Source organism: Nicotiana attenuata, unplaced genomic scaffold (genome assembly GCF_001879085.1).
Source record: "Nicotiana attenuata strain UT unplaced genomic scaffold, NIATTr2, whole genome shotgun sequence".
In the NCBI taxonomy this organism is placed as follows: domain Eukaryota; kingdom Viridiplantae; phylum Streptophyta; class Magnoliopsida; order Solanales; family Solanaceae; genus Nicotiana; species Nicotiana attenuata.
The window spans coordinates 4627-19470 of record NW_017673194.1 but is presented as its reverse complement, the minus strand read 5'-3'; the positions used below and the strand labels follow the sequence as shown (position 1 = coordinate 19470).

At 35.8% G+C, this 14844-nt stretch overlaps 2 protein-coding genes across 2 annotated transcripts; one reads left to right on the top strand and one right to left on the bottom strand.

Annotated features, from left to right (window-relative positions):
* The first annotated feature begins 366 nt into the window (after window positions 1–366).
* Window positions 367–4395, top strand: LOC109215698 (calcium-dependent protein kinase 29-like). Its single transcript, XM_019379809.1, has 8 exons — window positions 367–1622; window positions 2369–2512; window positions 2750–2902; window positions 3126–3241; window positions 3412–3579; window positions 3702–3829; window positions 3921–4020; window positions 4108–4395. The coding sequence occupies exons 1-8, from the start codon at window positions 974–976 to the stop codon at window positions 4180–4182; spliced, it is 1533 nt and encodes a 510-aa protein (XP_019235354.1). The 5' UTR covers window positions 367–973; the 3' UTR covers window positions 4183–4395.
* A 721-nt stretch (window positions 4396–5116) lies between these two features.
* On the bottom strand, window positions 5117–5912 carry LOC109215699 (plastocyanin). Its single transcript, XM_019379811.1, has one exon. It carries the CDS (start codon window positions 5743–5745, stop codon window positions 5242–5244), a length of 504 nt encoding a protein of 167 aa, XP_019235356.1. The 5' UTR covers window positions 5746–5912; the 3' UTR covers window positions 5117–5241.
* Window positions 5913–14844: the final 8932 nt, after the last annotated feature.

Here is a 14844-nt window from a genome sequence, read left to right as displayed (position 1 = left end):
GAAGCACTTGTGTGAACCCTTTCTTTGGAGTGATCTTGTGAGGCTATTCTCTTAGGGTATTTGGGATTAATTAGAGTGTTTACTCTAATTTTGTACTCTTGTTAGTATAGTGAAATTGCTCCTCTCCGCTTGTGGACGTAGGTCACACTGACCGAACCACGTTAAAATGGGTGTCTTCTTCATATGCTTTAAGTGTCGTTGTTATCAACTTGCATTGTCTTTGTTATTGTCATTATAACATTGTTTGGCTAAATTTTGCACTACCCGAGTTCCCGATCCTAACAATATAGATTAGTTGGGTCAGAATAACAGAAAGTGAGCTTTTTTATAAAATACAAAAGTTTAGGGCAATCTTTCAATTTTGTTTAAAATCAAACGGTAATTAATATTTAGGGCCAAAAACAGCTCTTGAGCTGATTTGGGATTTAGACATTTGCCAAAGATGGATAATATCTATAAACATACAGGTATTATTTGCCAAAAGAAATTTGAAATTTTTTTAGCAAAATCTATCGCCAAACGGGCAGGGTCAGCATATGCATTCAGCCTTTGCTAAACCGAGTAAATTTGGGACATGAGAGATTATTAAAATGTTTCATGAATATCGACACGTAGAGTTAAATTGAACCCATCCTTAGGGCGTAAGTTGTCGACGTTCTTCAGACTAGTACTGTTAAAAAAACGTAAGCAAGAAAAAAGAGGAAAATGATACCAAGACCAAAGCAACAATCCAATTATCCAAAGAGGCATAGCAAAAGCAAAGAAAAGCACCTAAAGCTCAACGTAAAAATCATCAAATATTCCTTTGAAACATTTGAGGAAAAAAAGAAAAATTCTCTCCAAACATGCATTATTGTACCAAAATAGTATTATAAAGTACTCGTACACAACTCTGAAACTACGTACTCCAACTCTCTAGCTCACTGTTTTCCCACTCTTTCTTCTAATTTTCCTTTGTGTCAAAAAAATCAAAATGGGCATCTGTTTCACTAAAGATTTCTGGTTCAAAAGATGGCGTTCAATACCAATAACTTCTCAAAAACAACCAGAAAAACTTCCAAAGCCAGTGATCCCTTCTTTCAATACTATGCCAAGAACTAATAGTAGTAATATTGGACCAATTTTGGGCAAGCCTTACGTTGAAATTACAACCCTTTATGATCTTGACAAAGAACTTGGGCGAGGTCAATTTGGAATAACATATCTTTGTACTGATAAATCCACTGGATTAAAATATGCATGTAAATCTATATCCACAAAAAAACTTGTAACTCCAAAAGATATAGAAGATGTTAGAAGAGAAATTATGATAATGCAGTATTTGAGTGGACAGCCTAATATTGTTGAGTTCAAAGGTGCTTATGAGGACAAGAATAATCTACATTTGGTCATGGAGTTGTGTTGTGGTGGTGAGCTTTTCGACCGAATTACTGCAAAAGGAAATTATTCTGAGAAAGAAGCTGCAAATATTGGAAGGCAAATTGTGAATGTTGTTCATGTTTGTAATTTTATGGGAGTGATGCATAGAGATCTTAAACCTGAGAATTTCTTGATGGTTAGTAAGGCTGAGGATTCTCCATTAAAGGCCACGGATTTTGGTCTCTCTGTTTTTATTGAGGAAGGTTAGTTGCAATTTCCAAATATATAGTACTACCTCCGTTTCAGTTTATGTGAAACAGACTAATACGGAAAGTGTGTTATATAAATTGAAACGGAGCAAGTACTTTCTTTAAAAGTTAGAACCTACTTCTCCATCAATATTCTAATGTTAATTTCTTCTGCATTGAGTTTTGATGGTTTACTCAGGTTACTCCCTTTTCCGCAATTTTGAGGCGTGCATATGATCACGTCTACAACCATATTTGTTGATGCCATTTCATATATTATTACCTAGTTTGAACAATACGCTTTTTACTTACTACGTAGAGCTAAGTCTCTAGGGTTTAAGTTAAATATGCTGATAGTGTAAGGAATTTTTAACGCTATCAGTAATTTTAAGATGTGATAGCATGCTATACCATTTTTACCTAATAACCGACCTAATGGCGGAAATATCTTTTATACTGTCGGTGCGTAGAACTTAAACTCAAGTCATTATTCTAACAAGTCACTCCCAAGTTCATGATCATGGAAGTATCTTCAGTTTCAAATGCTTTCTCTGTTCTATCTATGGACTGCTAAATATGAATTATACTTTAGTGTAGCGTCAACTTTTTAGCTGTCTTGAAGTGGGAAGAAAAAAATTGCTTCATATATAATTACTTGCCAGTCTGCTGTAAATGATATATAGATAGACATAAAAGTGAGATTATTACTATCTTTTAGTTCCTACAATCAACTAAGATTTGAAGAATTATTTATTCTACAGGAAAAGTTTATAAGGATATTGTTGGAAGTGCATATTATGTGGCTCCTGAGGTGTTACGGTATAACTATGGGACGGAGATAGACATCTGGAGTGCTGGAGTCATTTTATACATTCTCTTGAGTGGTTTTCCTCCTTTCTCAGCTGGTAAGTAGATTTTTTGCCTAGAACTGTATCTTAGGTGTATGGTACATCTTAGTTTTTAGGCTAAACAAACTTGAAGACACTCTAAATATGGTGTTATATCGCCTGCTTCGACGATTTTCTCCAAAAGACCTAGCACTATTAAGAGTATTTTCTTATCAGCTTCCAATATGGAAATTTGCTCACACATACAACATTAGCTGATCAGCAATTTGTGTTTACAATTCTCTTGTATATCAGAGACTGAAGAAGGAATATTTGAAGAGATACTTAAAGGTCACCTGGATCTTGAAAGCTCTCCCTGGCCTTCTATATCTGCCTCAGCGAAGGATCTTGTCAAGAAAATGTTGACAGTGGATCCTAAGAGAAGGATCACTGCAGATCAAGCCCTCGGTAAGTGGACATACAAATGTTAGCTTCTGTCGATAAATCTTCAAAGTTGTAATCCGTATATTATCAGATGCAAGATGAACCATATTCTCGTGTGGCATCTCTCACTGATGCTCCTGTCATAAAAGATTTATATATAGACACATATTTCAAATTTGTCCCATTTTAGATTATTGTACAAATTTTTTAAGTCGCAATAAAATTTGAATCTTGATACATGAACTAGAACATCCATGGCTGAAGAAAGATGGTGAGGCATCGGACAAGCCTATCAATAGTGCTGTTTTGGTCAGGATGAAGCAATTCAGAGCAATGAACAAGATGAAAAAACTTGCTCTTAAGGTAATAACCACTTGGCTTAACATGTCATCGGGATATTGTCAATAAGACTTCTGCTCACATGCATATTATATAGTTTCATGTTAGAAAAGCGATGAGATACATAGTATGTCCATTCATTAGTTTCTTACTCCTTTCCCCCTCTCTGATGCTATAGTATCTACTGCTTAAAGGTTATTGCAGAGAATTTATCAGAAGAAGAAATCAAGGGACTTAAGCAAATGTTCAGCAACATAGATACTGATGGAAGTGGTACAATTACATATGAAGAGCTTAAAACTGGATTATCTAGGCTAGGATCCAAGCTCACTGAAGCTGAAATAAAGCAACTGATGGAAGCAGTAAGATTGTGCAATCTTTTGATTTTCCTAAGATCAAATTTTATATGCAGTCAAAGTTAAAACAAAAGCCTGCTTCATATAACAAAGTTAAGTTTTTCCTTCAAATTTTATTCCTCTTTCAGGCTGATGTTGACAAAAGTGGGAGTATAGATTACATCGAGTTCATTACTGCTACCACGCATCGACACAGACTTGAAAGAGAAGAAAACTTGTTCAAGGCTTTTCTGTATTTTGACAAGGATTGTAGTGGGTATGTATTCCCTATTTTGTTGCAAATATGTTTTTTCAAAGTTATACTTGATATTTAACCGGCATCATACTGCTTCTTTTGAAATCAACAGATTTATTACAAGAGATGAGCTCAGACATGCTATGACCGAGTATGGAATGGGGGATGAAGCTACAATCGATGAAATTCTTGATGACGTTGATACAGATAAAGTTCGTGTTTTCTCATAAGCTATATCTCACATTCTAATTTCTTTTCTGAGGTATCTGTTATATATGTGGTTTGCTTTAACTATGCAGGATGGGAAAATTAACTATGATGAGTTTGTTGCTATGATGAAAAGAGGTACAGTTGATGGTGAAGGAAATCATTGATAGATTAACCATTATGCTCTTGCCTTCATTTCTTGCAAATGTGGATCAACTTGAGTGTAAAATGGCTAGCATTCTCTATCAATAAGATCTTTCAGTAGTTGAATTTGGGTTGTTTAATTTGCTCAAGCTGACCTTGTTTATAGTAACTGCATTTGTACTATACCAAGAATAAGATCCTTTTAGAATGAAGTGCACCTTACCTCATTCTTTGGAGTGGAGAATAATTTTTCAATTGGTTTCTATATGTAATAAAAGCTTGCTAGTTATTGTTGCCAAAATGGATTAAAGGAAACTTACCTAGTAGTAGGGCAAGGGCAGCTCGGTGCACAAAGTTTCTGCTATGCACGAGGTCCAGGTCAGGGCTAAACCACAAGGGTCTATTGTACGCAGCCTTACCCTGCATTTCTGCAAGAGGTTATTTCCACAACTCGAACTCATGACCTCCTAGTCACATGGCAACAACTTTACCAATTAAGCCAAGGCTCCCACTATGCACGGGAATAGTAGGGAAAGGAGCCCGGTGCACAAAGCTCCCGCTGTGCACGGGATCCGGAGAAGGGCCGAACCACAAGGGTCTGTTATACGCAGCCTTATCTTGCATTTCTGCAAGAGCCTATTGGCTCGAACCCTTGACCTCCTGGTCACATGACAACTTTACCATTTGCGCCAAGTAACTGGACAAGCGCAGCCCGGTGCATAAAGCTCCCTCTATGCACGGGGTACGAGGAAGGGCTGGATCACAAGGGTCTACTGTACATAGTCTTACCGTGCATTTCAGCCAGAGGCTATTTCCACACGGCTCAAACTCATGAACTCACGTGGCAGCAACTTTACCGCTTACGTCAAGGTTCCTCTTTTTACCTAGTAGTAGTATAATTTTATTGTTTTCCGTCTCAATTGTGAAACACACAAACCTCTTAAATTCCAAGCTATATAAAGAACTATGTAACTCCACGAACTTATGATTATATCCTCAAAAAGACATACAGTAAAAGATTCAGGAGATTTGAATAGAAACAAGTTAACTACTATTACACATGATAAAGAGGCTAACTACAATTAGTTAACAGTAACTTTGCCAACCATTCCAGCTCCCTGGTGAGGTGAACAGTAAAAACTGTAGGTTCCTTTCTCACTCAAAGTGACAGAGTAAGTCTCCCCTGGTGCATTGAGAAGGTCCTCTTCAGACATTGAAATCTTAGAAGCATCAACACCAGCTGGAATTTCATCTTCATCAAATACAACGTTGTGTGGGAACCCTGCATTATTCTTGAATGTAATTTTCTCACCGGCGCTAACGCTGAAGTTTCCAGGAACAAAAGCAAGACTGCCATCATCGCCACCAAGCAATACTTCAATAGCTAAGGCATTACTAGCTAGTATTGCACTTGCAGCTGTAGCAACAATAACTGCACCTACATCTTTTAGTGAAGCCTTTACTACCATTTTTGATGTTTGGTTGGTGGACACCATTTTGGCTACATTGCTAATTTTGGAAGATGTACCGGATTTAAGGCCAGTGAAAGATGGGATAGTAACTGCAGCAGAGGTTACACTGGCCATTGTCTTGCTTTTGACTATTCTTGTTACTTCTCTAACTGGATAAGTGAAAAGTTGGGATCAAGAAAGATAAGGAGAGATGATGAGGTTATATTATGTGTTTGATTGAGATGGAATATGGATTTTCTTGATTTGTGGTGTGTGTTTGTGGTGAGATGATGAGTTGTTATCTGGTGGGAAGGAATGCTATTGGTAGAGATGGATTATATCTTCTGACGTGGAAATGGATGTATCTCAATTTGTTATCTGAGATGAAAATTAGAAGAGTATTGGGCTGCCGAAATAGAATTTCTAGGAGGACTAGATTTTGCATTAGTTGGCTTTTCAGGTTCCTCCCAGGATGGGGTTTTATTAAGATGAATTAATCTAATAAATGGCCACCTACCTAACCGTTTAAATAAAAAATAGTCTACGATACATAATATATGTATATTTCATGTATAAATGTGTGTATAGCCATGTATAATAAGTGATAATTTATATATATGAGCATAAAAAGTAAAAAGTAAATTCGGTTGAATATTTAAGTAAAGATCTCTAGTCCGTAATCATGGTCTTTTTTGAGTTTATAGAAGTAATAAGAGTTTAGGTTGGTTGGTGTATATAACTTAAACTTTATAGGCTATCATGATAGATCTTGATTTCTGTCTTCGACTTATATCTAAAATTGAATAATTTATTACAATATTTGTACTATGTTCACGCCTACTGTGACAATCCATACGATATTTTGCGAATGACGACAAGGAATACTTTGTCCATTTTCCTTTTCTTATCTCTAATGTGTGGCATTGATATGAGAGACTGTGTAAAGAGGGTGGAATATTTCCAGCCAAACACTTGGAAGATAACAAGATTTTCTAGCATAAGCAAGTTTTTTCCACAGATAGTAGATAAATTCAAGTTACCTTAGTTCTTACGTTGATACTCCATCATTGTAATTCTATAAAGAATTGCAAACGAAAAAAGTTATCTAAGCTAAAAGACATAAGGAAATGAATGTGAATAAGCAAATATAATTTCATATATGGTTCCCCTGCATGAAGTGAGGACTGATCGAACATACCTTTGTCAATTTTTCATGTCTGGAATTGATGTTCCATTCCATAATTCTGGCTTGCTAATGAATACGGCAATGTCACCCTAACAGTGCCCTCCCACCGATCACGACATCCCCGTTGAGAGTAAAACATGTTCGGAACCTCGGGCTTCGGCGATTCTTTTTTCATCTATCTAATCTTGGTGGATAGAATTACTTGATACCTATGATGATGAAAGGTAGCACGTAGTACTCAATAAAATAGTCCATGTGTGCATAAATTTGCTCGAACACGATCATTTTAAAACAAAGAGGCATAAGTGTCCCCTCTGGATCCAAAGAGCAATTCACATGGATATAGGAATTGATAAACAAGAAAATTTGACAAACAAAAAGTACATTATATTATACTAAAATCCTTGAGGGAACTCCTTGACGATGATGGTACTTCCATTTTATACTAGTCTATTTTGGGTTCTTGAGGGTACTCGGATGTACTACCCTTACTATATTGACTATGCTGTACTACAACTGTACTATTTACCTTTATTCTACTGCATTGTTTCTACCTTAATCTATATGACTAATGTGCAAAAGATAAGGTGAGGAGAGAAAGAAAAGGCAACCGTTGATGACAGTAGCTACTAAGATTGATTTGCTTGGAGGAAGGCAATGTTAAGTTCTGGATTAGAAAAAATTGACTCCAAAACAAGCTTGTTTAGTCTTCTAATTAGACTTAAAAAAGCTCGTAGCATATAGCAATATCTAAGCGAAAATTTTATGAAATATTTATTATGATTGTATACGACGGACGATACAGAAAGTTTCAACATTAAAAAATTTCTTGAAGGAAATAACACTTGCTCCTCCCCTAAGGAAGAATTGTTTATTTCCTTCATTTCGAATGTTAAGAATAGCCTGAGCCCTGAGAGAATTGGTTGGGGAAGCAAACTAAATGCTGTCTTACTCACAAATGAAAGACTTATCATTAAACCATGCTACACCATCCACCGCTATTAGTTCTAACTAGTATTAGTACCCGCGCCGATGCGCGGACACTAATCATGTCAAATATTTAATTTATTTGGATTGTATGTAAATAATCTTAAAATTTACACTTCCTCAGTAAATATAGATAATCAATAGATATTAACTACATGAAAAAAATTAACCATTTCTTCTATTTTTCTTTTTTGATACCATTCTTGCCGTCGTCATTGGATTCTAAAAATAGTCCGGGAGCAAAATAATAACTCATATTTATGGCAAAACAATCAAGTGTTGAGACAATGAATGACACTTTGGATAAGACTAACTCTTTATACTGTGTGTTGTTCTTAAAATTTCAGTTTCTAAAATATTATTTTTCAATAATAATTATTTTTAGGCGAAATAGATAAACGACCCCGTCAAGTTGTCCTCAACGATCAGCTGAACACCTCAATTGAGCCTATTTTCAATTAGACACTTCAAGTGGCAATTAAGTAGGTCAAGTAAATACCTGAGTACAGCAGACCATATGCGTGAAATGCACTTGCCAATGACATGTCAAATGTACCAATCAAAAAATAACACGTGTAATTTTGCCATAAAAATTTGACACATGTAATTAACAAAAAATATACATTTAAAGAAACTTCTTTATCATCTCCTCTTTCATTTTACATAGCAGCCGCCGGCTCCTCCATTTCTGCCGCATCGCCACCAATCGCCGCCTTCGGAGCAATAAATTCTTTTCGCAAAATGGCATGCCATTGGTGTCTGAATATGACGATAAAGAAGAGCAGAAGAAGAAACTCCATTTTTTTGATGAGAGAGAGTAAGAAGAACCAGATGGGTAAAAAATTCCCGGCAGCCTTCATTTTTTCTGTCGAAATTGGTTGTTGTGTCTGATAATTGGATGGATATTTTTTCCGTCGAATTGTTTTTTGTTCACCTACTTCTTTATTCTTCAATTATCTCATCTAACCTCTCTCTTTTCTTTTTGTCGTTTTTTATTTTTGTGGTTGAAGAGGTTTAGGGTATGGATAACTGGATTAGGGGGAAAAAGACACAACAAGAATCGAACATTATACTTATACAATAAACAACATTGTCATTTTAGTATTCAGAGGGATAGTGTAAAATTTTATTTGTTTGGAAGTTTATGTTCCGCATTTCAGATTGGTTGTAATGGAGGAATTTAGGGTTGAGGAGGGTGTTGAATGGTGGAGGAGAAGGGGGTATGAAAATTAGGTGGGGTCCACATTATTTTAGTAAAAAATAAAAGAAAAAACCTAATTTTAGGTTGGCAACTCGCGTCCCAGAGAGTGAATTTCACGCAATGGAGGCTGACATGGTCGGTGTTTAGTTGATCTTCTGTTGTGAATAAATAAAGTGTCTAATTGAAAATAGGCTCAGTTGAGGTGTTCAGCTGGTCGTTGAGGACAACTTGAAGGAGCCGTTGTAACGACCCAAAGGGTCATCACCTGTTTCCTCATTCGTTCCGTGCTTCCGAGGCCTTGAAAACCTTATTTTTACTTGCCTCAATTTGCGTGCGCAGTCCGAGCGCGTAACCGGAAAGTTTTTATGTTGAAATATGTGAATTCTGTAAAAAATTTAAAGAATTTTGATATTAATATGATTAAAGTTGACTTCGGTCAATATTTTTGGTAAACGGACCCGGACCCGAGATTGGACAGTCCTGGAAGGTCCGTAGAAAAATATGGGACTCGGGCATGTGCCCGGAGTCGAATTCCGAGGTCTAGAGCCCGAGAAATAAATTTTTCTGTGAAATTGTTTTTATGAAATTATTAAGGAAATTGGAAATGAAAATTGATTAAAAGACTGTGGTATCGGGCTCGTATTTTGGTTCCGACACCCGGTACAAGTCTTAAATATGTGTTAAGCGCTTTCTGTAAAGTTTGGTCGAAATCGGACGTCGTTTGACCTGTTTCGGACCTAAATATCCAAAGTTGGAAGTTTATGAAGTTATAATGAAAAATAATGAATTTGGGGCTTGATTCATTGATATTGATGTTGTTTTGGCGATTTGATCGCTCGAGTAAGTTCGTAAGATGTGATTGAGTTAGTGTGTGTGATTGGTTAGGAGCCCCGAGGGCTCGGGAGTGCTTTCGGAGGTGTTTCGGGATGTTTTGACTTAGGAAAAACATAGCAGAAAATTCTGCAATTTTTGCTCAGTGATTTCCTCTTACGCGATCGCAATCTTCAGCCCACGATCGCGTTTCTTTGGCTCTTTACTCTTTCGCGTTCGCGTACTTGATCACGCGATCGCACTGCCTTAGCATTTCCTTCAATGCGTTCGCACCAGTAGGTTTGCATTCGCACAGACCAAGCTTTGGACCCCCCCCCCCCCAGTATTCCCCTACGCGATCGCATTACAACCCACGCGATCGCGTTGACCAATCTGTGTAACCCTTCGCGATCGCATCCCTATATCCGCAATCGTGTAGGGCAAATTCGCCCAGTTATTTTAAAGCCTAAAAACAGAACCAGTGACGGGAAAAACATAACAGTTCACGAACTCTTCCTTCTCCAAAGTCCTAGGGCGAATTTTAGAGCACTTCTTCATCAAAAACTTCGTGGGTAAGCATTGTTTAACTTGTTTTCTTCAATTTCCATCATGAATTACTGAAATCCTAGCCCTAAATCATGAAATCAAAGTAGAAATTATGGGTTTTGGGTAGAGTTAGGGTTTTGAGAATTTTGGGTGATTCAACCTCAATAATGGGTCGAATCTTAAAACAAATTATATATTTGGACTCGTGGGGTTATGGGTGATCGGATTTTGGTCCGAGCCTCGAGTTGGGACCATGTGGGCCCGGTGTCTAATTTTGGTATTTTTGGAAGAATGCTAGAAAATTCATATCTAGGCTATGGGATGTTGCCATTGAGTCTTTATTGATATTATTGAATTAATCATGCCTAGATATCACTGTTTCGGAGTCGGATTGTAGAGGAAAGGCGATCTTTGAAGGTTGATTGCTATTCTTGGGACCGAGGTAAGTGTTTGGTTTAACCCTAGCTTGAGGGAATAGGAGTTGAGTCTTGTTGCTAATTGCTATGTGATCGAGTACGATGTATAGGCATGGTGACGAGTATCTATACATTGGTGTCTAGCATGACCGTGAGTCCTTAAAATGCGATTATCATGAACTGATTGTGAATTCCATGTTTATTGGAGTATTTCTATATGTTGTGAACTACATGTGAATGATGATATGATAATTTGATTCCTAGGAGCATTAGCTCGAATTGTGATGCGAATATTGAAAGTATATGAAATGACTTGTTTCATTGAGGAGCGTCGGCTCCAGTGGTAGAACGAATTGTGAAAGTAAAAGTGAGAAAGAGAAGAGATCATTATGTTTCCCTCTTGACGGGCCATTGTTGGGTTGTGATTCCTCTGCATTGTGTTCTTGACGGATACTAGGGTTGCTTAGGTTAATGTTTTCCTTGTGTCGTGGGATGACTATAGTTATAGCTGAGGTGGTTAAGTAACATAATAGGCTAGTTATCAATGGGGTGGTTAGGTGAGGTAATCGCTTAGATATAGCTGAGATGGTTAAGTGTGGTCATAGGTTGGTTATAGCTGTGGTGGTTAGATGTTGGAACTAAGGTGGTTATAGTAATCCCCTTGCCGGAATATTTGAGATGATGTTTTGTTCCCTTACTGGGAAGTCGTTATATTGTTGTTTGTGACGGAATATGAGACAAGAAATTTCTTGGAGCTTGGGCTCCAGTGATATCGTGAGATAAGAAAAGTAAGAAAGAGAATGCGTTGTTGATTATTCCCTTGTCGGGACGTTTGGTTGAACTTGTTGGATTCTTTCCCTTGCCGGGATATTTGTCAAATATTTGCTTATTTTTATGCCCTTTAATGTGACTTGTTTGGGGAGTCGGACTGTAAAATGATATTGAGGATCGGGTTGCGCGCCGCAACAATGATATTGAGGATCGGGTTGCGCGCCGCAACAATGATATTGAGGATCGGGTTGCACGCCGCAACAATAATATGTGAGGATCGGGTTGCGCGCCGCAACAATGATATTGAGGATCGGGTTGCGCGCCGCAACAATGATATTGAGGATCGGGTTGCGCGCCGCAACAATCATACATGATAAATGATATGGGTCGGGTTGCACGCCGCAACAGTGGTATTGTGGAGCGGGTTGCACGCCGCAACAAATGGTAATTATGAAGCGGGTTGCACGCCGCAACAGTTATTGATGCCATGTGTTTATATCTGAGTATTGATTCCTTGTTCATTGTGGATCTAAGCTGTTTAGCTGGTTACTCTGGATTACTGTTAATATTGTATCTCCCCATCGCATGTTTCCCCTCCCATGTTGTTAATTGCCTTGTATTCGATTTCCGCTGTATATTTATGACTGCACAGGTTTATGTGGTGTCCGGTCTAGCCTCGTCAGTACTTCGCCGGGGTTAGGCTAGACACTTACAAGCACATGGGGTCGGTTGTGCTGATGCTACACTTCTGTGCATTTTTGCACAGGTCCAGGTTTTGAGGAGCAGCAACAGCATTAGTACGGGAGCAGGTTTCCATTTTACGAGACTGAGGTAGCCTTGCAGGCGTCCGCAGGCCCAGCGTCTCTTCTTTACGTTTTCTATTAGACTGTTGCCTCCTTGTTTCGAGACAGACAGCTGTTATATTTCTTTCAGACCCTTTGTATTTAGTATATTCTTAGAGGTTCGTGAGTAATGTGACACCAAATCTTGGGAGGTTATTATTGACTGGTTCACGTTTTGATTCGTATTTATAAGATCAGACTTCCGCTATTGTTCTTATTAAATTTCATGTTCTATACCGAGGCTATAAACGGTTAAAATAATCGTGTAGTGATAAAAGGTAATTAAGTTGGCTTGCCTAGCTACCACGAGTAGGCGCCATCACGACTCTGATGGTGGTAAATCCGGGTCGTGACAGTCGTTTATGTATTTCGCCTTATTTTTATAATAACGTAATTGAAAATGTTATTCTTAATTCAAAACTCATTTTAGTTGGCTTCTAAGAATATAAAAAATTCTTTAGCTAGTGAATTTTTTTTTTACTCCATTTTGATATTTGACATTAACCATGTTAAATATCTGAGTTATTTGAATTATATGTAAATAACCTTAACATTTAAACCTTCTAAATAATTATAGATAATCGTCAGATATTAATTAAGAAACACTACATGAAAAAAGACTAACATTTTCTCAATTCTCGTAGTGATAATTTCATTTTTGCACTATTCTCGTAGGTGTCATTGGAACCTAAAAATAGCCACAAAGTAGAATAATAACTCAAATTTGTGGCAAAGCACAAAGGTTGACACAATATAAACGATTCTTTGATTACGACGTGACTCTTATACTACGACTTGAGCTCTTATTTGGTATATTTTAATCTTTCAAAAAATATTGCTATTTTGAAATTTTAATTTCTAAAACTTTATATATATTATAATAATGATTATTTTTATAATGATGCAAGTGAAGATATTATCCTTAATTTAAAATTCACTTTAATCGGCATCTAAAAATTTAAATGATTCTTTGGCCGGATTTATTTTAGTATGACTCCACTTTAAGTTTATCGATATCTCTAGCCCTGGAATTTGAATTTTTAATGCCCTATATATACAAAAATTTTGTTCTTTGAATCATTAAATATTAAATTAGTTGATTATTATTATAAAATATTGCATATATTGTCTTAAAATTATCAAGTAGTTTATTTTTCGACACCATACTTGGCTTAACCTCAATGCAAACTACTTAATTACATTCCAATTCAAATTCGAATATCATATCGGTTTGTTAGTAATAGTGATTTTTTAAAAACGACATATAATGTAAATTAAAAAATATATTCTAAGATATCCTTATCTTATAATCTATGTATTTGAGTTGGTAAAATATTTGAAATTGATGAGATTAACTTTCAAATTTTTTATACTCAACAAAGATGAAACATAAGAAGAAATTTGTTGTCATCTTTTATTTTTCCTTTTTAGATCTTTCTAACATTTTTTTTCAATATTTATTTTTCTTTTATCTTATTTTTTATGTCATTTTTTCTTTTGTTACAAAAAATTAATTTATTTCACTATAAAAGGATGAGTTTTAATAAAATTTGTCTACATATGAACTTTAATTATATGTTTAGTCTTTGGTTGAAATTATTTCATATTTTTCTTTTGGCTTTATCTAACCAGCCTAAATAGGTGCTTACCCGATCACTTAAGTTAAAAATTGAATGATGTGTAATTTATGTATAATCCATATATAATATGTGTATAATCCTGTGTTGTCAGTATATCATCTATTTATATTAGCTATAAAAAGTAAGCAATAAATATGACCGGATATTATGTAAATATTCCATAAGATTTTAGTTTTTTGAGTTTATCCATGATATAACTTCTATTATAATAATTTTAAAATTCTCTACTAATGTTCAAAAATATCTTATCTTTTTATTATCTTTGAATTAAAAAATAAAGCATTTTTTTGAAATAATTTTTTTACATTTAAAAAAAAAATATTCCACGTCATATCAAATTTTTCTTTATATATACTCTTTGTTACACTTAAGTCGCTATAGAAACTATCAATTGAAAACCAATTTCTCTCTTGTTGAGTTTGAAAAAAAAAGCCTTTCACATAATCCAATGATTCAAAACTAATATTCTTCAACGAAAAAAGTATTATACCCTTGCAATATTGGCTTGACTACAGCTAAATGAAGGGGTTTTAGCTTATATCTTTCAATTCCTTGAATGTGCTAAATTGAAATTAATGATAGCANATATTGGCTTGACTAAATGAAGGGTTTCAGTTTATACCATTCAACTATTTCATATTTTTCTTTTGGCTTTATCTAATCAGCCTGCTCACCCGACCACTTAAATTAAAAAATTGAATGATGTGTAATTTATATATAATCCATATATAATATGTGTATAATCGTGTGTTGTCAGTATATCATCTATTTATATTAGCTATAAAAAGTAAGCAATAAATATGACCGGATATTATGTAAATATTCCATAAGATTT